At 44.8% G+C, this 27,500-nt stretch overlaps 1 protein-coding gene across 3 annotated transcripts in view; it reads left to right on the top strand.

Moving 5' to 3' along the window:
* Positions 1 to 27,500, top strand: part of LOC147012329 (homeobox protein Meis1-like) — a 128,530-nt gene that overhangs the window by 38,414 nt on the left and 62,616 nt on the right. For all 3 annotated transcript variants that reach the window (XM_085856346.1, XM_085856345.1, XM_085856344.1), the window contains exon 6: positions 11,453 to 11,602. In XM_085856346.1, coding sequence (XP_085712472.1) covers positions 11,453 to 11,602 — 150 coding nt within the window. The remainder of the gene's footprint in view (positions 1 to 11,452; positions 11,603 to 27,500) is intronic.

Here is a 27,500-nt window from a genome sequence, read left to right as displayed (position 1 = left end):
TCACCTGTCATGGCACTTCAGCAAAAGCTTTCTGCGACTCATTGAAACTGACTCAATCGGTCAACTTCCCGACCCGAATCTCAACCAGGTCAGGGTCAGGTATGGGAGCATGTGCCAGAACAGTGCGTCGCTGCGTCCACTTTCCGCCAGTACTCCAGGGGCCTCTGTCTGGCCATCCCCCAGGCAGATGCCAGGCCCATCCCCATCTCCTTGAGATGATGGTCAACCTGCTGCAACCATGAGGCACGTGGTCGGCCCACTGGCCTCCTCCACTCATGAGACTCCCTTGCTGAGAGAATCTGGTGAGCAGGATCAGCATCAGGAAAACGAGCCACATGTCCATATAGCCACAACTGACGCTCACGGACTATGCAGGTAACAAATCTCATCCGAGTCTCTCTCAGCAACCGCTCGTTGGACACAAAATCCTCCCAGCGATAGCCAAGGATTCTCCGAAGAGACCTGGTACCAAAGGAATTAAGTCTCCGTCTCAGATCCTTGGTCAGAGTCCACGTCTTCCACCCATAGAGCAAGACTGGAAGTACCAAGGACCTGAAGACTCGGACTTTCGTCCTCCCGCACAGGTACCGGCAGCGCCACACCCCATGATCCAGTGAATCCATAACTCCCCAGGCCCGACCCAGACGTATGTTGACCTCTGACTCGCAGCCAGCAGAGACATGAATATCACTGCCAAGGTAAGTGAATCTCTCCACGACCTCAACATCCTCACCACAAACAGACACAGACAGGACAGCAGCATCCAAGATGTCACCGAAAGCCTGGATCTTAGTTTTGACCCAAGAAACCCATAATCCCAACGGCTCCGACTCCTCATTCAGCACCTCGAGGGCCCACAAGAGGATGTCTAAAGTCTCCGCAAAGATGACTGCATCATCTGCAAAATCAAGGTCCGAGATCTTGACATTGCCAAATGATGCACCGCAACTTGATCTCTCCAAGGCATCCACCGGCAACATCAAGGATGGTGGTCTTGAAGGCGCTCCACAACTCTTCAGGACCCCCCAAAACACCCAGACCCCCCAAGTGTCCACTCAGCCTGTTCGCAAACTCCTCAGCTACTCTCTCATCCCTGAGCTTGGCAACATCCAGCCTAGGCTGGGATGGTACCATTTTCCAGGATTTAAGGTGCAGCTTTAGAGTTGCTACATTAAGCCTGTGGTCAGTATTGAGGAACTGAGCACTCCGGTAGACCCTGCAGTTCTGGATCATCCTCCAATGACCGTCAATGAGGACATGGTCAATCTCCTTTGCCACACCACCAGCGTTGGAATACCAAGTCCAGCGATGAGCTTGTGGGCGCTGAAACCATGAACCAGCCACCCTAAGTCCATGACTTCTTGCAAAGTCAAGGAACTTAGTGCTATTCTGGTTCACAGTTCCTGACCCATGGGGACTAACACACACCTCATAACCGTCCCTATCAGTTCCAGTCGATGCATTGAAATCCCCCAAGACTAGAAGTGTATCTCATCTGGGGCACTGATCAACCACAGACTCGAGTGTGGCGTAGAATGCATCCTTCACGGTGAGATCACTCGCCTCAGTCGGAGCATAAACAGAGACCAGGGAAATGACACCTAAGGAGTGACGAATCCTTAATCTCATAATACGCTCGTTGACCGGTGTTACCTCAATTATCATTGGGGTTAGCTTATTGGACACAGCTACAGCAACTCCTTGGGTATGGTAACCATCAGAGCGACCAGACCAATAGTAGGTGTAACCACCCACCATTATCTCGCCGCAATCCGGTCTCCGAACCTCAGAGAGAGCTGCAATCCCGATGTCCATACGCTTGAGCTCAGATGATAACAGAGACAGGTGATCATCCTCTCTTAGGGATAGGACATTCCAGGCACCCACCCGAAGGGACCGCCTCAGGTTAACCCAAGGAGACCGCCGTCTGGTGGACGACACCTCAGCACCACTCCGACACACTCTCCCGCAATCTGACCCAGGGATGTTACCCCGTGGTTTCCCTCCTATCAAAGATTGGGGGTCCCGAAGGCTTTGGCCCAATCCCATCATCCGGTGAGCTGCCCTGCGAAGGGAAGCTGCATAGGAGGTACTCCCACGGAGTGGGTTTTCAGATTTTTTTGCGTTTTTGCGTTTTGCGGAATGAAGGGTTTTACGGTGGCCGGAGTGCAAATCCTGCCACCAACCTCCTAATAAGAAGTAACCCAACTGCAGGAGGACGTCCGCAGACACAGTTGGGCACTAGATATGGATGGCCGTTGGCTCACAAGGAGCTCCTCCACCCTTTGACAGGTTTTGTTTTTAATCCTGCTGGGTGTCCATATCCAAACACCCTCCTCACCAGAAAACCTGGTGGGGGAGACGGTTTATTCGCCAACAACAGGTTAGTGCAGGTTTACATGGTACCTGTAGCAGGTCACAAATCGAACCTGACCTGACTGAATCTCAGCCAATGGTACTCCATCTCTTCTGGATCTGATTTCGACAAATTTCCCTGACAATATCTGCTGCTCTTCCTCCGCTCTAATCGATTCTTCTGACCACGTCCTTGTCAAAGTGGACATCTCTCTGGCTATTATCAGAGAACCACCTCACCGCCGTCGAGTCTGGCATTTCACTCAAGCCGACTGGCAGGGTCTCCAAGCAGCCGTCAAACTTATAGACTGGTCTCCTATCGCTACTTTCTCCAACATCAACTCATCCTGGGAATTCTTTCAAAGAAACTTGCTCTCCCTCATGCACAGATTTATCTATCCCCTCTTGTCTTCAGTTATCCTACCCTTCCTCCCACCCATGGTTCACTTGTGGTGAGGCAGTTGTCCTGAAACAACTTGCCTTTGCCTTATGGAAAGCAAACCCAACTGGGGGCAATCTCAGTTCCTTCCATAAAGCTCAGAACAAGTGTGTATCTACCCTCAGGAGAGCCAGAAAACAACATCTTTCTCATCTCAAGTCTGAACTCTCAAACCTCTCTCCCTCCTCAAAATCCTGGTGGCGTCTAATCAAGTCTGTGTCTGGTGTATGTCCCCCCCCCCCCTCCATCCCCCCTTACCTCAAATGGCCGCACTGCTGATACCGCACGTGAAAAAGCTGAATGCCTAAACTCGGTGTTTGCATCAAAATCTTGTGTCCAAAACCCATCGCTTTCTCTACCCACCTTACTCAGTTGAACCCAACTGTCCCTGGACTCTGTGTCCTTTTCTCCTGACAAGGTGGAGAACTTGCTGTCAAACCTCTACTCACATTCTGCAACCGGTCCAGACATCATCAGCCCACATTTCCTAAAAACCTGCTCTTCTGCTCTTGCTCACCCTCTCTCTGTTCTATTCACCCTCTTATTTGCCAAAGGTCATCTGCCATTTGCTTGGAAATCAACAAGTATTACTGTCCTGCATAAAAAGGTGCAAAAGCAGATCTGTGCAACAACAGACCAATCGGCCTTCTGCAAATCATCAGCAAGGTTATGGAATCCATCATCGCTTCAGACGTTAAATCCTTCCTCTTCTCCAATGGCTTGATTTCCAATCATCAATTTGGTTTCAGACCAGGTCACTCTTCACTGGATATGCTACTTCTGCTGTCCCAACAATGGATGGAGGTCCTCAATGCCGGACATGAAATCAGAGCCATATCCCTCGACATTTCAAGTGCTTTTGACACAGTCTGGCACCCTGCCCTGCTCACCAAACTCTCGTCCTTTGGTATCCAAGGCCATCTCCACTCATGGCTCGCAGACTTCCTATCCTGTCGCAGTCACCGTGTGCCCCTAAATGGAGTTCTTTCATCCCCTCTTCCTGTCCAGGCTGGAGTTCCTCAAGGTCACGTTCTGGGCCCTGTTCTTTTTTTCTGGTTTTCATGTCTGGTCCGCCAACAACGCCCTTCTGGTAAAACTACCAAAATTAGAATCACTGCTCACCTTCACTCTTTCATTCCTCTTTTTCCCGCCTTTGGAATAAACTCCCTCACGCTATTCAATCCCATTATTCCCTCCGTGCCTTCAAAACAGCTGTTCACCACCACCTCTTATCATCCCCCATCCAATTCCTCGATCTTTTCGACCTCAGCTAATCCACCCAAGCCCACCTCCTTCAAATTCCCTGCTTTACTTCCTGAAAGTTCCTGTAATGTCCATCTTGTATTCCCCATCTTCCCCGCACCATCCCTCTCCCTTCCACAGATCTCCGAATGCTTGTGTTCCCCACCCCACCCCTCTCCCTTCCACAGATCTCCTAATAATTTATAATTTATAAGTAAGTAAGTATAATAAGTATAATAATAGTATAATTTATAAGTAAGGATAGTATAAGTAAGGATAGTATAATTTATAAGTAAGGATAGTATAAGTAAGGATAGTATAATCTGTAAGGATTTTTAAGTAAGGATTTGTAAGTAAGGATAGTATAATTTATAAGTAAGGATAGTATAAGTAAGTAAGGATAGTATAATTTATATGTAAGGATAGTATAATTTGCAAGGATTTATAAGTAAGGATAGTATAAGTAAGTAAGGGTAGTATAATTTGTTAGGATTTTAAAGTAAGGATTTATAAGTAAGGATAGTGTAATTTATAAGTAAGGATAGTATAAGTAAGTAAGGATAGTATAATTTGTAAGGATTTTTAAGTAAGGATTTATAAGTAAGGATAGTGTAATTTATAAGTAAGGATAGTATAAGTAAGTAAGGATAGTATAATTTGTAAGGATTTTTAAGTAAGGATTTATAAGTAAGGATAGTATAATTTATAAGTAAGGATAGTATAATTTGTAAGGATTTTAAAGTAAGGATTTATAAGTAAGGATAGTATAATTTATAAGTAAGGATAGTATAAGTAAGTAAGGATAGTATAAGTTGTAAGGATTTATAAGTAAGGATAGTATAATTTATAAGTAAGGATAGTATAAGTAAGTAAGGATAGTATAATTTGTAAGGATTTATAAGTAAGGATAGTATAATTTATAAGTAAGGATAGTATAAGTAAGTAAGGATAGTATAATTTGTAAGGATTTATAAGTAAGGATAGTATAATTTATAAGTAAGGATAGTATAAGTAAGTAAGGATAGTATAATTTGTGCTTGAATTCAGTAAGCTGATAGGAAAATCTTATTCAAATTTCAAGTCAATCGGATGAAAATTGAGGATTTTAGAAATTCGGCCTATGTTTGCCTTTTGGTCCACGTTGACCTCAAAAATAATAGGCGAGTTGAAGTCAGTGAACTGAAATATAAACCCTCTTCAAATTTCAAGTGACTCGGTCGAAAACTGAGGATTTTAGAAATACCACCTTAGTTGTTGACCTTGGGCCTATGTTGAGCTTTTGGTCCATGTTGACAGAAAAAAAAAAAAACCTTTTGACCTCAAAAACAATAGGCTTCTTGTTTTTGACAAACTCTATCATGTGAAGTTTCGTGAAGATGGGTTTAGAATTGTGACCTGTAGGCGATTGGCAGACAGACAAACAGACAGACAGACAGAATAACAAAATTGACTGACCAATATACTTGAAAAATCTTCGATTTTGCAAGCAACAAACAAACAGACAGACAAGAGTGAAAACATAACCTCCTTCCCCCTTCAGTGGTGGAGGTAAATATCAACAGATATCCACCGCCAACTGGGAGAACAATAAAAGAGCAAGTAAATATAAGGGCCCTGTCACACCTTGACGTTTTGCCAGCGTATGGCAACCTATCAAAATGTATGTAAAACGCTGGCGTACGCTGAACTATTGATGTTTTTTTTTTCAGTTTTGGGCGTATTCATAACGAGTTGGACGTATGTGTAATGTATTAGTAACGCATACAGAACGTTGCGATAATTATAGATAACTTATACCAACGAATGCTTAGCGTGTTGTCGGCATTCACAACTTATGCCCAACGATAGTCTAACTTATGCATAGCGCGGCAGCGTATCGCCGACGATCACGTGGCGTAGCCTATTAAAAGGCTGCCGCACGGCGATTCAAATCATAACCGCACTAGACATCGAAGTGTCAACATCACCGTCATACCCTGTTACACCTTGACGTTTTAGCCAGCGTATGCTGACGTATGAAAAATTTGCCGAATACGCTGGCACACGTCGAATACGTTATGGGTAAGTTATGTATACGTTAAGAGCACGCTGAAGCACGCTGGCATACGTCGTAGTACGCCGAGCTCGTCGACAAATTTTAAGCATGCTCAAAATTTTTCGATGTATGTCAGCGTATGACTCACACGTTCTGCATATGCTGGCCATAAGTTGTAGGCACGTTATGTGATCGTTGACACACGTGGACACACGTTACTTGTAAGTTACTCATAAGTCGAAACACATCGAGGTAATGTTTAGCGTACTCGAAACTTATTTCTAACCTATGAGTAACGTGTTTTGAACCTATGTGTAACGTATCTCCAACGCATATTGACGTATGTAGACGTATTTGATTGACGTTTTCCGGACGACCACAGAACTTACTAAACGTGTTTCTAACTTACAGCTACCGTATAATGGCGTATTGGCAGCGTTTAGGGGAATTGTTATATAAAAATGGGGTTCACAGGAGGAACCCGTCAGTGTTTCAGACTCCATGTTGAGTAGATGTCCATGTCAGTAGTATCAGTAGTAGTAGTAGTAGTAGTAGTAGTAGTAGTAGTTGTCGGTGAGCGTGTCAGTAGTAGTAGTAGTAGTAGGTCCATGTCAGTAGTAGTAGGTGAGCATGATGGGGAGGGTGTGGGTGATGATTAATCCTCCTTGCGTCCACGTCCACGGCCACGGCCAGGAGACTTCCTGGCAGCATTCTTCGAAGTTTTCTTCAAGGGGGAGCAAGGGGTGGTGGAGTGGTGGGAGAGGAAAGGGGGGAGAGGGGAGGGGTCAGAGAGAGAGAGGTAGAGGGGTTGCAGAGAGAGGGATAGGAGTTGCAGAGAGAGAGAGGAGGGGTCAGAGAGAGAGGGAGATGGGTGGCAGATAGAGGCAGAGTGGTGGCAGAGAGAGGCAGAGTGGTGGCAGAGAGAGGCAGAGGAGTGGCAGAGAGCAGCAGAGAGAGGCAGAGTGGTGGCAGAGAGAGGCAGAGGAGTGGCAGAGAGCAGCAGAGAGCATCCAGTTGAGAGCTTCCAGAGACTGCAGAGAGAGAGAGAGAGAGAGAGAGAGAGAGAGAGAGAGAGAGAGAGAGAGAGGCAGAGGGTGGCAGAAGCAGAGGGGTGAGAGAGGTGAGGGGAGAGTGGACAGGGGAGAGGAGAGGGGATTCCAGCAGATGTGACGCCCAGTTTAACATCCGTCCGAGAGATGGCACATGCATTGATCAATTACCCTGCTTGTGAAACGCTGAGATGACAGTTTATAGCTGGGTCTGGAGCATGCTTATAGCGAGCATGCGTGCCTCTCGGCTATCCTGCCATGGTGTGGAAATTCGTTGCTTTACATAACACCCATTGTAATCACCTAATTTATTTTACCTTCCTAGTTCCGGAATTGAACCGCAGTATTGCCATCGAAGCTGGAGGACCATGTTCAAATGGCTTCACCAAGCACTCCCCAAAACGGTTGAAGAAATCTTTAAAAATGAAAAGTTTACTTTTTTTCTTTATTTGTATCTATCGATGTTGAAGTCACTGGTCATATAATGAAAGAAGATCGCACAAAAAGGGGAAACGTGGTGTGAAAAAAAATTGCCCATTTTCAGCGAGCGAACCACCGCCTGATGCACAGCAGAACAATGCAGGGCGAAACGCAGGCGAGTGGGCCTTGAACTTTGTTCAAATTGATCGATATATTCAGTGACAGTTTGAATATTGTGCAGCGATCACCAAGTGGCTCCAACACTCAAGCAAGCTCTTCAGCGGAATAGTTGATGACGAACGGCAGGCTTTGCAAGCGATTAGCGATCATGATTCGTCATATTAAACATCTCCTGCAGACACCCGGAATGTCAAACTTTGTCCAAATTGGACAAATTAACACTTTTTTTGTAGCAATCATAACTGCTGCTAAGTTCAATTATGGAGTTTAAATTTTGTCATTCGGCTTAGTTTAACAGATTCTCAAGGTTATGGCATGTGTCGAAATGAAATAAATCCACAAACGCTGGCATCTCCGGTCGTTTATAAGCATTGCGATGTACCCAGGTATGATAAACATAGGTATGATAAACAGGCATTCAATCATATGAGTGAGGAAAGTGAAAAAAAAAAAACAGTTGATCGTTAAGAAATCGTTGCGACCTGTTCAATGTCCAGGCATTGTTGAGCAGGCCAAAGAAAAATGGCAAATTAAGACCCCAGCGAGGGATAGTGAGGTGACCAAGCATGAGCCTTGATGAACGATATAATTAAATAAGGCCATTAATTATGTTCAAAAGGAGTGTTTTAATTATCCCAAACAAGCGGTTTTCACTCTGGCACTTCCTTGGAGTTTTCTTAGTGAGCATGCAAAGTTTCAGGCTGCGAGGTTTTATAGTTTTGAAGTTGTGGAGGAGACACACACACACAGTACACGTACAAGTATATACCCTTTTGCTGTAGCACATCTCTGCCTTGGAGGGTTTTTGTATTTGACCGTCATTGTTTGGGTTCTGTCCTGTGTTACACAAAGAAAGTTTGATTCAGGAGATCGTTTGACTAATGGTGCCTGTAATACCCAATCAACATCCCATCAATGAAATCTATCAATTTACTTTTGTTGTTTTTTTAATTGACAGAGGTTCCTCAAATGATGCATCTCAGGTTGTAAAGATGACAGATAGATGGAGTGAGAGGGTAAGAGAAAGAAGTGCAATTGTCAAGCAGGATAGAATAAGGTGGTTGAGGAGTAGAGGTTTGTCCTTAAGTGACCGTGGAAGGCGAATGAACAAACGCGTAAAGGTTGGCCTGATAGGATGGGAGATGACAAATGGTTCCGGAAGCGAATGGAAAAGGGGATGAAAGGACGCAGGTGGTGGGAGGAATTGGAGTTCGACAGAGTGGAATAGTATATTGGGGGGTAACATATGGAATAGGTGAGGTGAGCGAGCGGTTGGGTTAAAATATATATATATATATATATATATATATATATATATATATATATATATATATATATATATATATATATATATATATATATATGTCAGAATGTGAGATCAGATGAGGACAACGATGAGGACATCTTTACACTTTAGTAAATGGTATTTTCAAGTGACATAGTTTTTTTGAATTAAATTCCTGTTTTCGTTGAAATTAACTTGCATGGCATACATACATACATACATACATACATACATACATACATACATACATACATACATTGGCTTGCTCTTTGCAAAAGACGCCGTGGCATATTTAACATTCACAACCCAAATGCAATCGGTGCAGCCGGCCTCAAGTCTCCATCGGATGGAGGATGTGCATAAGGAAAGATGCTCGGCCGTTCTGCCAGAACCTGCACCGCGATGACAATTTTAGCAGGATTCGACGGCATGCCACCACTTTGTCCAAAGTACCATCTCGGCCCGTTTCCACCGTCCCTGCAGGATAAGGGGGAGTGAGTATAACCTGCGTCGTCGCCAAGTTTCACCACCTCCTCCCCTGTAGCAAAAAGTGGGTCTGTTACAAATGATTTATGAACCATTATGCAATGCGACGTACTGTATTGATGCTCTGTGAATTGGTTGTTGCTTGTATGCCTACGAATCACTACAGAACTGAGGGGCCGTAAACGAAATGTGTGACTCTCTTTTGGGGCAGTTTTTGGATCCCACCAGCCTCCCCCGTGACGATTCGCTTGACCCCCCCCCCTCCCCACCCCCTTTTCAAAAACTACATGATTTTGTGAATGAGAGCAATATATCGCCTTAAAATTTATATCACCTTCCAGTCGACAAGTTATTATTTTTTTATTAATTGGAATCCGACGGCTCATTCAATGATTGAGTGTTGCCATTCATCTCCGTTCAAATTTTACTCACTTTGAGTTAAACTTCCTGTTTTCTTATTTTTGGAATTGCCCTCTCGTAGCCTCGACTCGACTCGATGATTTAATCAGTGCCTGATATTATATTGGACGAATTCAAGCGAAAGCAAGTTCCTTCTAAATTGACACGTCATATGGTGGTGAAGTAAAATCCAAGATGGCTGCGCACATTAAGATAAAGAGGGTGTCACGTGACTGTGGCTTTGACACAATCCTCCCACTTGTGACCCTCTGTGATGCTCTGGGAAACATCACACCGCTCCCCAAAGTATCATATATTTTGTATATGGAAATAATTGCTTATTTTCTAGGACTTCACAATGCCTTTGCAGACTCCCTGCTAATTTTAAATATGGAGGAGAGTAAATATGTGATTAGGGTTAATGTAGATGTTAAGCACCTGCCTGAAAACAGATGCTTAATTTGCCATTTTGCTTTTGAGACGGATGGATGGATGGTAGGATGTGGACATATTTGATGTCGTATATAAAAAATTCGAACGGCGCTCGGTAGAGCACATGTACCTCCGCCAGGCTGAACCGTTTACATATCGTATCCCACTGATAGGCCGGACTTGCATCCGGACCAGAATCAAAATCTAATTGGCTTGTTTTGCTATAATCACCAAATTAGCAACTCATCCCCGTAGTTTTGTTATAATCTGTCCACAACGCTTTGAGTATACATCGGTTTTTTTTTTTAACCTAACCCTAACTTTTCGAGATATCGTGCTTACAAACAAACAGGGGTGAAAACATAACCTCCGTCCACCTTCGGTGGTGGACGTAAAAAATACCCGTTTCCACATAATCTCTTAGCTACATCGTGCGGCGTGGACGTCAATGCACCTGCACGGTCACCCCTCTCACCTAGACCGACCCTGCTGCTTCCAAGCCTGATGGGGCGGTGTGAACAGGCCTATAGAGGACTCCCATCCAAGTACTAGCAGGAGTAGACTCTGCCTTGCTTCCACGATTCGATGAGATCGGGTGGACATTCAAACCGATAGGTCATAGTCATCTTGTTTGACCATCTGACTTTGCAGCATCTCCAGGTGGATGGATTTTATCTCTGCTGTTTTTAATTCACCTTCCTTTCAAGGTATTCCATCAAATTAGTTCTGTTTGACTTGAAAGAGAAAGAATTTTTTTATTTTTTTACACTAATCTATGTTTTCTTGGAAGTTACGACATTTGCCTCAAGCTTTCCGAAGCTTAAAAGTGTATTTATTTTTTCCCCATTGACATTCGTACACATGATCGAGGCTCGTTGAAGAGCTCGGGGGTTAATTTATCAGGGCTAAATGACTGAGCTGTAATTTGCTAGTACAAAGTATAACAGGAGATGTGTCCGAGTATCCTGTATTGCGGCGTACCCATCAGCACGTCCGCGTCGAGGATCTGTGCAGCCGCTATTGATTATCTCGTGAGCCCCTCAAGCTCAAAGAGAACCGACAAGCTTGACCCTTCATGACCTCATAGTTGTTGGTTTTTTTCTTTTCTTCTTTTTTGCCCAAATTTCCAGGTCCACGAACTCTGTGATAACTTCTGCTTCCGGTACATCAGTTGCCTCAAGGGGAAGATGCCTATCGACCTGGTCATCGACGAACGGGAAGAGAGCTCAAAAGGGGACGACGACGCCTCAAGGCCGGCTTCCACGAGCCTGTCCAACCACGTAAGTTGTTGTCCTTTTCCTCTTTTGACCCAAATTTGACCCCCCCCCCCCCGTTGCAAGCTCTGTGATGGTAGGCGGTCAAAGCAGCAGCGACAGTGCGATATTGTAATTCGGGTCAGCGGTTTACTGAGCGTGAAGGAAAATGACTGCGTGGAATGGAATGGGTCTTTCACAGATAAGGTCTGTGCTGCGATTGCCGCTGGGAAAGGCAGATGCCCGTACGAGGACGGAGCAAGCATAGTGTGTGCATAAATTTAATGATATTTTTAGACTGTGATCTGCACCAGGGCATAACATAATGACTGTGGAACACATTTGATTCAGTTGTCTGTTATTTTCTGGAAGCGTATTTCCCGCTCCGTTATTTAAGCGAAAGTCACATCGCGAGAGGTAGAAACTGGGAAGGTATGCGGACATTATTAATTAAACACATCGATATATTTGAAGGAAATAAACTGAAGGAAATGGCAGACATCGAGCTTGTCCACTTTTGATTTGTGTTCAATTAACCACTGGAAAGGGGAAAATGGGCGCCAGAGCTTTGCAGATATGAGCTCCGAGCTCCAGTTTAGGGTTTTCAGGCCTAGTGCGAGCAAGTAGGGGCCACATGGGGTTCTCCAAGAGGCACTCGATACAGAGTGAAAAAAAATACAAAAAACCCTCATGGGAAATGAGCTTAAATGGCAATAGCATTGCTGACGAGGGAAAAGCCTTTTCCATTGCAGTTTTTGTTTATTATTTTGCTGAAATGGAAAACGTATAGGTATAAAGCTGCTCATAAGACTAAGCCCTGTTGTCAGGGAGGTTATGGTGACAAACTAGAACGGCACTCGGTAGAGCGCATACCTCTGCCAGGCCGAACAGTTGACATTTTGTATCCGACTGACGGTCCGGATTCACAACCGGGCGACTCATCCTAGTCACGTACCAAAATCTAATCGATTCGTCCTCGTCACCGACTCAACTTGTCCACCGTACTAGTTCATGATTTGGCTGCTTGTGATTTTATCATCTCTCAATGGTGAAGAACCACTTAAAATTTACAAATCCTCGAATCTGCATCCAGATACGGATCTTCACCAAAATTGAATCAACCCTTCCTTGTCACACACCAAATTTCATCCGAATCCATACGCAACTTTTTGAGATATCCTGCTGAAAGACAGATAGACAGACAGACAGACAGAGTTGAAAACATCACCTCCGTCCATCTTTGGTGGCAGAGATAACAAGGAAACTGGATGCATGAGGAGGCCATTTGGCCCATCATTCCTATGCTGCACCAACACCGGACCAGATGTATCCGTCGAAACAACGTAATTGAATTGTGGGAATGAGAGGAGGAGTGAGGATGAGAACAATACGCCGCACTCAGCGATATCCGTCCCTTGGTTGCTAAAATGAAAAATGGGGAAATATATTAATTTTAATTCCAAAAAAAAGAAAAGTGCTTTTATTTATTCATTAATTTTTTTTCAGGGGGGAGGAGTGGATGAAGGTGGTTTTTGGGTGACAAATATACAATATCAACCACGCTCTATCCCTTTACGAGACCCCTACAGACACGACACTCCACAGAGATGCATACATTCACCCATCCATACTCGAGCTTACTTAAAAATCCTGCAAATAACCATATACTCCTTTATCTCCTCCTATATAATTCCAATTTAAACCAATCTACTGTTTCTGCCGTCACTACCTTTGGGGGGAGACCATTCCATGCATCAACTACTTTGCGTGAAAGACCCCTGCCTTACTACCCTCTAAACTCTCCTCTTTATTCTCAGGCTACGGCCCCTAGTCCTATCACTGTCTACTGTGCTGAATAATTCTTCTGCACTTGTTTTGTCGATCCATCCATTATCTTAAACATCTCTATCATATCCCTTCGTAGCTGCCTCCTTTCTCGTGTATAAAGATGTGTCTCCTTCAGCCGTTCCTCGTAGCTCTAGCTACACCCGGAATCAATCTATGTGCCCTGTCCTGAAACTTCTCGATAGCATCGATGTCGTTCTTGACATGTGGTGATCAAAACTGCACACAATATTCTAGATGTGGCCTCATCAAATTCCGATGCGGTACAGTGTTAAAACCACCTCTTTTGATTTATAAATGATCCCCCTCCAAATACAACCTGAAACCTGATTTGCTTTAACTATAGGTACCTGGGACTGCCCTGCCTGCTTACATCCCATATCTATTACCACCCCCAGATCCTTCTCCTGTGTGACACGCTCCAAAATTACCCCTTGCATCCTGTAATCTCCATTTTCATTGTTCTTTCCCATCCCCAACACCTGACACTAACTCAGGTTAAATTACATCTGCCAATCTTTTACACAATCTATGCAAGTATAAATACTTTCCTGAATCTGATCACCACCCCCTCTACTATCCACCTTACTAAAAAGCTTCGTATCATCTTCAAATTTGGAAAGCCGACTCTTCACCCCATTATCCAAATCTTGATGTAAATTCTGAATAATGATGGTCCGAGTACCGATCCCTGAGGTACCTCACTACTTTCATCCTCCCAGCGAGACATCCTCCCGCACACAGCCACTCTTGATGGATACTCTCAGCTATTTGCAATTATCTTGACTGTTCTTGTGTAAAGTCCTGTCTCCTTCAGCCACTTCTCATCGCTGAGTGTAGCGTGGCCCGGTATCAATCTAGTAGCCCTGCGCTGAACCCTCTCCATGGCATCTATGTCCTTCTTCAGCTGCAGTGACCAATTTAAATTAAGAAATAATTTAACTTTAAATTCATCCTGGCTACTCCCTGAACTGTTTTGTAAACCACACTGTTGGTCAGGATGCATGCAGTAAGAGCTGGTGGAGCACATGCTTCCTGGTACCCTCTTATACTCCATTGTGATGGGGTCTGATCTCGACTTCATGTCTTGTAGGGTTTGACCAGTTCACTCTTGGGAGGAGCCTCTGTTCCACACTGACAAGGACCAACAAGCCCGAAACATGTCCATAGATGTTCCCTCTCCGGGGTGGACTGGTGTATAAAATTGAGAATTAAATTCTCTTTCTGATATTGGCTGCAGTGCAATTCTATGGAGATGTAGGAGGTTGCAGCTCTCATCCTTAGCCAGAAGAGCAATATATATATATATATATATATATATATATATATATATATATATATATACACACACTCACACACACACACACACACACACACACACACACACACACACACACACACACACACACACACACACACACACACACACACACACACACACACACACACACACACACACACATACATACACAGTGCCGATTGAATATCTACACCCCCTTTCAAATTTTTCATCTTTTGTTGCCTTTCGCCTGGAATTAAATTTCATCAAATCAGACTTTTTACACCTTTATTCACACATCGTAACCGACAACTTCCAAGTGAAAAACAAATTCTACAAATTTCAGAAAATTGATGAAAAATACAAAACTAGAATATCTTGTTTGGATAAGTGTCCAACCCCTCCTCCACCCCCCCCCCCCCGAGTTAATACTTGGTGGAAGCATCTTTGACAGCAATTACAGCTGTGAATCTGTTGAGATAGGTCTGCACCAACTTTGTACACCTTGAGTGGGCGATATTTACCCATTCTTCTGCAAACACTGTTCAAGCTCAGAGAGGTCGCGTGGGGAGCATTGTTGGACAGAAATCTTCAAGTCATGCGACAGATTTTTGATTGGATTGAGGTTTGGGGCTCAGACTGGGCCACTCAAGGCCATTTACCATATTTTCCACTGTATAAACCGCGCTCGTGTATTAACCGCACCCATGTTTATCACCCTCATAATAAATGAATATATTGATCATTTTATCTTCTGATCGAGATCGAAATATGTTTGTACATTAACGTTGTACGGAACAAAGTGACGGAGGCATCAACATGCTTACTCCCATGTTTGATTAATTTTGTCTAAAGGCCCAGTCACATCTTGACGTTTTAGCCAGCTTATGCCGATTTTTGGAAAATTTTTGTAAAACGCTGGTACACGTCGAATACGTTATGGGTACGTTTTGTAGATGTTAAGACCACGCTGAAAAACACTGCCATACGTCGTAGTACGCTGGCTTTAAACGTTGAACTTTTGGGTTTTCCTCAAATTTTTTCATGCTTGAAATTTTACGACATATGCCGGCGTATGACTCGCACGTTCCTCTACGCTGGCCATAAGTTGTAAGCACGTTATGCAATCATTGACACACGTTGAAACACGTTACTTGTAAGTTACTCATAAGTCGAAACACGTCGTGGTAATGTTTAGCGTACCCGAAACTTATTTCTAACCTATGAGTAACGTTTTGTAAGCACGCTACACGAACGTTGTTCACACTTTGCAACACGTTACTCGAAAGTACTACTACTACTACTACTACTACCAACATCGACATCACTAAATTCTCTCGAAATACGACTAATACGACTAATAACATCGACATCATTAAATTCTCTCGAACTACTACTACTACTGCTACTACCAACATCGACATCACTAAATTCTCTCGAACTACTACTACTACTACTACTACTACTACTACTACTACTACTACTACTACTACTACCAGTAACATTGACATCCCTAAATTCTCTTGAACTACTGCTACTACTACTACTACTACTACTAGTACTGCTACTGCCACTGCTACTGTCATTGACATCTACTCAACTGGAGTCTGGAACACTGACGGGTTCCTCTTGTGAAGCCCATTTGTATATACCAATTCCCCTAAACGCTGCCGATACGCCATTATACGGTAGCTGTAAGTTAGAAACACGTTCAGTAAGTTCTATGGTCGTCCGAAAGATGTCAATCAAATTCGTCTACATACGCCAATGTGCGTTTCAGATACGTTACACATAGGTTCAAAGCACGCTACTAATAGGTTCAAAGCATGCTACTAATAGGTTCAAAGCACGTTACTCGTAGGTTAAAAATTAAGTTTCGGGTATGCTAAACATTACCTCGACGTGTTTCGACTTATGAGTAACTTACAAGTAACGTGTGGCCGACATGTGTAAACGATTGCGGAGCGTGCCGAGAACTTATGCCAGCGTATGCGGAACTTGTGAGCCATACGTCGAGTACGTCGTAAAATTTTCAGCATGCTTGAAATTTCACGACGTACTAGACGTACCACGTAATATGCTAGCGTACTTTTTTGTTTTTCATCGTGCTCCTAACGTATACACAACTTACCCATACCGTATTCGACGTGTCCCAGCGTTTTAGACACATTTTTCATAGGTCGTCATACGCTGGCTAAATCGTCAAGGTGTGACTGCGATGTTGACACTTCCGATTTTCAGACGGTTATGATTTAAATCGGCGAGCGGCAGGTTTTTAACAGAGAACGCCACGAGTTCGTCGGCGATACGTGCAGCGCGCTATGACTAAGTTAAACTATCGTTGGGCATCGGTTGTGAACGCCGACAACAGGCTAAGCATTCGTCGGTATAAGTTATCTTTAACACAACGAAACGTTCTGTGCCCGTTACTAATACGTTATGCATACGACCAACACGTTATGAATACGACCAAAACTTAAAAAAAAAAAACCTCAAAACTTCAGCGTACGCCAACGTTTTACGTGCATTTTTATACGTTGCCATTCCTGGCTAAAACGTCAAGGTGTGACCGGGCCTTAACAGTCTTATTCTCATTTTCAAGAAGTTGAAGAGAGAGGAGAGGATACCAAGAAGTTTTTATTTTTCTTTCTATTTTTTAATATTATAAAGAGGATTTTTTTTTGTTATGAGAAAAAAGAAGAGAAGGGATTCATACCGGTATCGCACATACTTCTTGTGGATTTGTGGCCCTGAAAGGTGCCGTTTGGTTTTGGTGAAACTTTTCAGCCAAACCCGAGGAAATCCTCGTCAATGTTTTCCTCGTTGAAGACGGCTCGGAACTCCTTGTCCGAATCAGGGTAGAGCAAGTCCCCGTCGCTGTCCATGTTGCTGTCACCATCATTTGCAGCTTTCTCCTCCCAATTGACGTCGTCCTCTGTGCCGTCCATGTTGTTGGAGATGCAGCATTTCAGAAATGCTCGCTTGATGATGTCCGACGGTGTCTCCTCCCACACCTTGACAATCCAGCCGCAGATCATCGGAAGGTCGACCTTTCTCATCCTCCTGTTCTTGTTGTAGGTCTTCTCCCCACTCATTATCCAGTCGGACCAGCAGCGATGTAGCCCGTCTGTAAATGGCTTGTTGATGGACACATCGAGGGACTACAGGAGCAATGTCATCCCGCCTGGGATGATGACAAGATTGGTGTTGGTCTGACAGAGCAGCGCTTTGGTGTCGTCAGTCTTGTGACAACTGAACGCATTCAGGACGAGCATGCTCTGTCGACGGGAGAGACCGCCATCAGGCCTACTTTCATCATGGAGACCAATTAACTTGGTGTGAGACCATACGCACCCAGTCCTGGACCAGTCCCTCCTCTATCCATCCCTTCTGCTGCACACGAACAATGACGCTGGCTGGAAACTTGTCCTTGGGCATTGTCTTCCTCTTCAACACGACATATGTGGGAAGCTTGCCACCCTCTAGTACAGGCAAGCAGGACAGTGAATCTCTCCTCGTGACCAGGAGTGTTGAACGTCACATTGTGCACAAGCTTATTTGAGGTGTGTGCTCCATTATTAGACTTGAGCTATTGTGAATAATTCTTCTTTTGATGTGGGACCAGGTGTTCTTATTAATATTTTGTGTTTATTGGCGTTGTCAGATCTGTGAGGCTCCATACACGACACACACCTCAACTCCGGGTGTCTCCGGGCATCTCCAGACGTTTCCGAGTGCGGCTTCTCTTAATTTCCACACCTGGTAAATAAAATGCTGTACAAACTCTTAACCTCAACCGATTTTCAAAATTTAAATGGCAGAATTGAGCTTATCAGCAGTTCCGACTGCTAAAAAAAAAAGTGTTTTGGAACAGAATTGAAATTCAGCATTGATCGTTTTTAAGACTGTTTTGTTTTTTTTCTGTACCCGTGTATTAACCACACCCTAAACTTTTACCCTTTTTGCCAATAAAAAGTGTGCTTTATACACTGGAAAATAAAGTATATTTTTGTTCCTTAGCCACTCCAGTGTAGCTTTGGCTGTGTGCTTCGGGTAGTTGTCATGCTGAAGCGGTGGCTGAGAGAGACTCAATGAGATTTGTTACCTGCATAGTCCGTGAGCGTCAGCTGCGGCTGTATGGACATGTGGTTCGTTTTCCTGACGCTGATCCTGCTCACCAGATTCTGTGAGTGGAGGAGGCCAATGGGCTGACCACGTGACTCGTGGTTGCAGCAGGTTGATCAGCATCTCAAGGAGATGGGGACGGTCCAGGCATTTGCCTGGGGGATGGCCAGATGGAGGCTTTGTCTGGTGGGTGAACATCAGCCCACTGTCAGCTGGCGACGTCATCGCCTCTACAAACAATTGCAAACATTGACCTGACGTTGGCAAATAGATGTCGTTTTTGCAACCAATTGCTTTTACTTTTACAAATTTTACGTTGTCCAGCTGTGATGTTTATATGTTTTGAATAAAGAAGGATTTCTTTGTTTTACTATTTAGAACTTGAGATTTCATCATGAATTATTATTGTTTTATTATGTTATTATTTCCCACTTTGCTGTCATGAAATCATGGAGAGGCAGGTTTTAATGATAAATGGATGAGTAGCTTACAGAGGGCAACACCTGCCTCATCCCAAAATCAGAAGAAGCCGAACTATTTCTCAAATATCATCCAGTCTCTCTCTATCGAGTGCAGCCTGTGGCTTCTGGTTGCATCATTGGTTGGGACGCGGCTATGCCGCTGATGCATTGTCCCCCTTACCAGTACACTGGTGTTCGTTTTTCTGAACTCGGAACGATGACAGGCTGAGTCAACCTCCTGGTGTATTTTAATTCAGTGGCCAACGGGGCTTGAACTCAGGACCCGAGGATCCCAAGCCGCCACCCGAACCACTGAGCCAACACCAGGTTTATATCATCCAGTAACATGTCCAGTGTCGACCAACACTGTCTTCTCTCCACTCTTTTCTCTCCAATAATATGTCCATTGTATTCTCTCCACTCATGGCTCGCACACTTCCTCTCCTGTTGCAGCCAACGTGTGGCCCTTAAGGGAGTTCTCTCATCCCCCCTTCCTGTCCAGGCTGGAGTTCCTCAAGGTAGCGTTCTGGGCCCTATTCTTTTTTGGTTTTCATCAATGATCTCTCCAACTCTCTGGAAAATAGTTTTTATCTCTTTGCTGATGACTCCACCCCCTGCCGTACCATCTGTTATCCCTCAGACTGGCAAGCAGCAGCCACTTGATTCTGCAGTTCTCGATATAATCACAAGCTGGTCCAACATGTGGAACGTGTCTTTCAATCCTGACAAATCTCACACTCTCACTTATCTCTCGGAAAGGACCGTCTGGAACCCCCTCCCCCCCATCTACTTTCTCAACAATCCTCTTGAAGAAGTCCTTTAATTCAAGCTTCTGGGCCTCACTATCTGCCATGATCTCTCCTGGGAAAGCCACATTTGCAAGCTGTCTTCCAAACCCAGTCGCCAACTGGGCATCCTCTGTCGTGCAAAGTCCTTCCTCGGCACACCTTTGCTCCGGACCACATACAAAGCTTTTGTCTGTAGCCTGATGGAGTACTGCTGTCCCCTCTGGGCTGGTGTCCCACCTCTCACCTTTCTCGGCTTCACGCTGTGGAAACCAAGGCATTTAGGATCATTGGCATCTCCTGCAATGAGGCTGAGTCTTTGAGCCTCTCACTCAATCACCGCAGGTTGGTCGGTGGTCTTTCTGTCTTCTACCGTCTCCTCTCTGGCCTCTCCCCCTCCCCCCCCCGCTCTGTCTGCGATAAGTCCCCCCCCTCCCACATTTCCGCAGGGCGCTCAAGGTCCGCCAGCAACCCCCTTCTGGTAAAACTACCAAAATCAAGAATCACTGCCCACCTTCACTCTTTCATTTCTCTTTTTCCCCACCTTTGGAAGAAACTTCCAAACTCTCTTCAATCCCATTTTTCCCTCCATTTCTTCAAAACAGCTGTTCACCACCATCTCTTATCTTCCCCTATCCAAAACCATGATCTTTTCTACCCCTGTTAATCCATCTCAAAGCCACCTCCTTCAAATTCCCTGATTTCCTTCCTGAAAGTCCCCATTGTGAAAGGACCTGAAAGTCCCTGTGGTGTCCATCTTGTGTACGACGTGTACCACGCCTCATCCCTCTCCCTTCCACAGATCTCCTCAGGTGTCAGTGGTAAAAAAGAGCTTTATATATTTGACATATATATATATATATATATATATATATATATATATATATATATATATATATATATATATATACATATATATATATATATATATATATACTGTATATACGCTAATAAATGTCAGTGTGTGTTTGTGTCTCTGCTGTAACTCCAAAACCATGAAACCGAGCAGATTGAAACTTTGCATGCAGACGATGAAAACCCCGAGGTAGTGCAAGAGTGAAAATTGTGTGTTTGGGATAATTAAAACACCCCTTTTGAAGATAATTAACAGCCTTATTTAATTATATCCTTTATCAAGCACCATCCTCGGCCAACTCGTTTTCTGGGGTCTTAAGGTGTATTCTAGGTCACCTCACGAGGGTCTGAAGCCGCCTTGTTTTTTGGCCTGCTCACCCATGCCCTGACTTGGAACCTGTTCATAAAATGCCTGTTCATCATCGCTACAAATCGCTGTATGCATCACTTTTGTAAGTGCTGTAGTTTTTAAATTATGAGCTTGGAGCAATTTCATGCATTGTAACGATGCAATTTTCCACGACCTACTCTCACGGACTAATTAAAGTAAATTATTGAAATATTATTTTGGCTTTGAGGATCGGATATTGTCCGGACTAAATAAGTGTCGAAATCTGGAGTGACATATGATAATTTAAAGATATGATGAGTCTTATAACTAAGCCTATATACATACCTATTTACTTTAAGCAAGCAAGGTGATGTTCCCTCCTCTTCCATATATACACAATAAAATGTGAAATTTCCAAAGCATTAAACTTTTCTTTTTCTCCTGTTTGGAGAATTATATTGAGTGAACAAAAGATTGAGGAACGTGATAAAATTAACCAGCTTCATTGAGCTATATGACTTGATGCATTCACTGCTTGCTATTGCACCCTGTCCCCCAGAGCGACTGTTATCCATCGTGTCTGCCAAATCTGTGCCTATATTTTTGGAGCTTTTGTGAGGTGCTCTACAGGGAATCAAAACAAATCTGGTGAAAAACGGACGTAACGTTTGCGTGGAGCGCGAACCGAGGTGACCACGTAATGCCTGCACAGATGAGCAGGCAAAGTGGCGGATTATCTGCAATTTTTATTTCACGGCCGATTAAACTTTGTGATGTCTCCAGGGTTGTTCTACATTAAACAGCAACTCTTTTGTAGATAAAGTCATTGTTTGAACGAAGTCATTTGATTTCTTTCACTAATTTGGGCGTGGTGAAGACCGGTTTTATAGTTAAAGAGATCCTATGTGGTATGCAGCTACCGCCTGGCCCTTATCAACCATTTAATTGGGGTGCTTGCTTGAGTGCTTAAGCCACTTGCCGAGCACCCTACAATTGTTCACTATACCACGCTGCGTCATACTTTGGGAATCGTTCACTCACTGCTGACGTTTTTGCTGTGCCACCTCATTCAGAGCGAGTGGTCCGCGCTCTGTTATCCTGAGGGAGTGGTCCGTGATCCGTCATCCTGAGCAAGTGGTCCATGCTCTGTTGTCCTGAGTGAGTGGTCCATGATCCGTCATCCTGAGTGAGTGGTCCGTGCTTTGTTGTCCTGAGGGCGTGGTTCATGCTCCGTCATCCTGAGCGAGTGGTCCATGCTCTGTTGTCCTGAGTGAGTGGTCCATGATCCGTCATCCTGAGTGAGTGTTCCATGCTCTGTTGTCCTGAGGAAGTGGTTCATGCTCTGTCATCCTGAGCGAGTGGTCCATGCTCTGTTGTCCTGAGTAAGTGGTCCATGATCTGTCATCCTGAGCGAGTGGTCCATGCTCTGTTGTCCTGAGTGAGTGGTTCATGATCTGTCATCCTGAGCGAGTGGTCCGTGCTCTGTTGTCCTGAGGGAGTGGTTCATGCTCCGTCATTCTGAGGGAGTGGTTCATGCTCCGTCATCCTGAGCGAGTGGTCCATGCTCTGTCATCCTGAGCGAGTGGTCCGTGCTCTGTTGTCCTGAGGGAGTGGTTCATGCTCCGTCATCCTGAGGAAGTGGTTCGTGGTCCATCATTCTGAGGGAGTGGTTCATGATCCGTCACCCTAAGGGAGTGGCTTGTGCTCTGTAATTTTGAGCGAATGGTTCGTGCTCCATCATGCTGAGCGAGTGGTTCGTGCATCGTCATCCTCATGAGTAATTCATTCCCCGTCATCCTGGGTGAGTGGTTTGTGCTCCATCATCCTGAGTGAGTAAATCATGCTCTGTCATCCTGAGCGAGTGGTTCGTGCTCTGTCATTCTGAGTGAGTTGTGAAATCACACCCGATTTCCGAGCGGTTTGCCATATAAACTTTTTTTCTAAATTATCGAGCCAAATTCTTTTTCCACCCATCACTTGCAGCTGTTTATAAAGATTAATGTTTGTGAACATGTCCTTGAAACGTCTCTATAAATGCAACATTGTTTTTTGGTGACAGTTACTCAAAGTTTTTGGGTTGTATACAGTATGTGCTGTAATCGGTAATCACACTGACTCCAACCTTCCGATTCCCTAAAAATTGCCGATATTGTCCAAACGTGTGTGTGTGTGTGTGTGTGTGTGTGTGTGTGTGTGTGTGTGTGTGTGTGTGTGTGTGTGTGTGTGTGTGTGTGTGTGTGTGTGTGTGTGTATTGCTCATAAAGCAAAACATATTCTCTCTGCTAATTCCTCTACCCCTACTCCTCTCTCTTTTTGTCCCATCCTTGCTCTACCCCCTCCCAATACAGTGCAGCACCCTCCTCTCACACCTTCCCCTCTCACTCTCCTCTTTCTCTGTCTCTGGACATATCTGGACGGTGGTCATGTCTGGTTGGGGTTTGTCTCCAGACGCGTCAGGGTGGTATTTGTTTCCAGACGTGTTGGGATGGTGTTTTTCTCCGCACGTGTCGGGGTATTATTTGTCTCCGGAACGTCGGGATGGTATTTGTCTCCGGACACGTCAGGATGGTATTTGTCTCCGGACATGTCGGGATGGTATTTGTCTCCGGACATGTCGGGATGGTATTTGTCTCCGGACACGTCGGGATGGTATTTGTCTCCGGACATGTCGGGATGGTATTTGTCTCTTGACTCGTCAGGGCGGTGTTCTTCTCCAGACGCCCTGAGATGGTGTTTTTATCTGCAGGCGCCGGGGTGTTGTTTTTATCTGGAAGTGCTGGGGCGGTGTTTGTCTCCGGACGCATCGGAGCAGTGTTTGTCTCTGGAGAGCTTGGCTCAGGACGTGTCTGGGTGGTGTTTATATCCGGACTGGAGTTTGTGTCCAGATGTGTCTGAGCAGTGTTTGTCTCCAGACGGCTTGGCTCTGGATGCATCTGGCGGGTTTTATCTTCGCACCTGTCCAGGTGATGTTTGTCTCGGGGCCGTGTTTATAGTATGACTGGTAGAAAATGGAGTTCAGACATTATTTTGTTTCCATCTTCACTGTTATTCTTTGCAGAATCATTTTGATGAAACAGTATGAATTGTTATTAATGCTCCAACACACGTCTGCCTTCCCTTCCCCCACACCTCCTTACTCTCCCTATCTCCTCACTCCCCTTCCCTCCTTTCTCTCTCCCCCACCCCTCTCTCTCTCCTCCCTCTTTTTCTCCCCCTTCTTCGTATTCCCGTCAGCAGAGCAAGGGGTGGTATTTGCTTCTTTTACATCTATATATATATATATATATATATCTATATATATATATATATATATATATATATATATATATATGTATGTATATATATTTATACATATATACATGTCTATATATACATATATTTTACACATATATATATATATATATATATATATATATATATATATATATATATATATATATATATATATATACATATATATCTTCTTCTTCTTCTTTCGGCTGCTCCCTTTCAGGGTCGCCACAGCGGATCATCCGTATGATCCGCATAGTGATTTGGCACATGTTTTACGCCAGATGCCCTTCCTGACGCAACCCTGGTCGCCTCTTACGACACAGGGATCTGATACACCTATTTTAACCGGGGTATACACCGGCCCAGTACACTGGTACTCATTTCGCCGACCTCGGAAGGATGACAGGCTGAGTCAACCCCCTGGTGTATTAATTCAGTGGCCCAACGGGGCTTGAACTCAGGACCTTTTGGATCCCAAGCCGCTGCCCTAACCACTGCGCCAACACCAGGCTACATATATATATATATATATATATATATATATATATATATATATATATATATATATATATATATATATATATATATATATATATATATATATAAATAAATAAATAAAAACACTGATGAGCCAAAACATCATGACCACCTGCCTAATGTGCTGTTGGTCCTCCAGAAATCTACACTGGTACTGAGAGTGCTGTGAAGTGTGATGGTACCATCTCTGACTTATTTCCAGTTGTTACTGGAGTTCGTCAGGGGTGTGTACTGGCCCCCATACTTTTCAGCACTTGTATGGACTGGATTCTAGGGAGGATGTCAGAGAACTTAAGCTGCGGTGCATCGTTTGGGAATGTCAAGATCTCTGACCTTGATTTCACAGATGATGCAGTCATCTTTGCGGAGACTTTAGATTTCTTTTTGAGGGCCCTCGAGGTGCTGAATGAGGAGTCGGAGCCGCTGGGATTACAGGTTTCCTGGGTCCGAACTAAGATCCAGGCTTTCAATGACATCTTGGATGCTGCTGTCCTGTCTGTGCCTGTTTGTGGTGAGCATGTTGAGGTCGTGGAGAGATTCACTTACCTTGGCAGTGATATTCATGTCTCTGCTGGCTGTGAGTTAGAGTTCAATAGATGTCTCGGTCGGGCCTGGGGAGTCATGGATTCACTGGATAATGGGGTGTGGCGCTGCCGGTACCTGTGCGGGAGGACGAAAGTCCGAGTCTCCAGGTCCTTGGTGCTTCCAGTCTTGCTCTATGGATGCAAGACTTGGACTCTGACCAAGGATCTGAGACGGAGACTTAATTCCTTCGGTACCAGGTCTCTTCAGAGAATCCTTGGCTATTATTGCTCAGACATTGTGTCCAACGAGTGGTTGCTGAGAGAGATTGAAATGAGATTTGTTTCTGCATAGTCCGTGAGCGTCAGCTGTGGCTGTATAGGCATGCGGTTCGTTTTCCTGACGCTGATCCTGCTCATCAGATTCTCTCAGCGAGGGAGTCGCCTGACTGGAGGAGGCCAATGGGCCGACCACATGCCTCATGGTTGCAGCAGGTTTATCGACATCTCAACGAGGTGGGGATGGGCCATGCATCTGCCTGCGGGATGGCCAGACGGAGGTCCCTGGAGTACCGGCGGAAAGTGGACGCAGCGACGCGCTGCTCTGGCACATGCTCCCATACCTGACCAGACCTGACATCCATGTGCCACAAAAACAGAGCCGAACCGCCGAGGCATGGACTCTACAAGACCCCTGAAGGTGTCCTGTGGTATCTGGCACCAAGACATTAACAGCAGATCCTTCAAGTCCTGTAAGTTGCGAGGTCGAGCCGCCATGGATCTTACTTGTCGGTCCAGCACATCCCACAGATGCTCAATCGGATTGACATCTGGAGAATTTGGAGGCCACGGCAACACCGTGAACACTTCATCATGTTCCTCAAGCCATTCCCGAACAATGTGTGCAGTGTGGCATGGTGCATTATCCTGCTGGAAGAGGCCACTGCTATCAGGGAATATCATTGCCATGAAGGGGTGTACCTGGTCTGCAACGATGTTTACGTAGGTGACACGTGTCAAATTGACGTCCACATGAATGGCCTTACCCAGGGTTTCCCAGCAGAACATTTCCCACAGCATCATACTCCCTCCACCAGCTTTTCGTCTTCCCACAATGCATCCTGGTGCCATCACTTCCCCAGGTAAACAGCGCACAAGTACACGGCCATCTATGTGATCAAAAGGAAAACGGGACTCATCGGACCAGGCGACCTTCTTCCACTGCTCCAAGGTCCAGTTGCGACGCTGGCTTGTCCATTGTAGGCGCCTTTGACGGTGGACAGGGGTCATCATGGGCACTCTGACTGGTCTGCGGCTCCGCAGCCCCATACGCAGCAGGTGGCGCTGCACTGTGGATTGTGACACATTCATCCCATGACCACCATTAAAATTTTGTGTGACTTGTGCCACAGTAGACCTTCTGTTGGTTCAGATCAGACGGGATAGACTTGTTGCCTTCGCGCATCGATGAGCCTTGGGCGCCCAACACCCTGTTGCCGGTTTGTGGTTTTGTCCCTCCTCGGACCACTGTCAGTAGGTACTCACCACTGCTGACCAGGAGCACCCCACAAGCCTTGCCGTTTCAGAGATGCTCTGTCCCAGTCTTCTGGCCATAACAATTTGGCCCTTGTCAAAGTCGCTCAGGTCTTTACTCCTGTCCATTTCTCCTGCATCCAACACATCAACTTCAAGAACTGACTGTTCAATTGCTGCTTAATATATCCCACCTCATGACAGGTGCCATTATAACAAGAAAATCAATATTATTCACTTCACCTGTCAATGGTCATAATGTTTTGGCTCATCAGTATATGTATATATCAACTGTCAAACAATAATTTGTACTTTTCTCTTCACCACCGATTTGAATGAATTAGTTTTTCCAAATTGGTGAAGATTACGTTTTGTACCAA

This window comes from Eptatretus burgeri, chromosome 15 (genome assembly GCF_056783735.1).
Source record: "Eptatretus burgeri isolate ZD-2024b chromosome 15, Ebu_testis_v1, whole genome shotgun sequence".
Taxonomy (NCBI): domain Eukaryota; kingdom Metazoa; phylum Chordata; class Myxini; order Myxiniformes; family Myxinidae; genus Eptatretus; species Eptatretus burgeri.
Note: the sequence above shows the minus strand (reverse complement) of the source record. Positions and strands in the feature narration are given on the sequence as shown.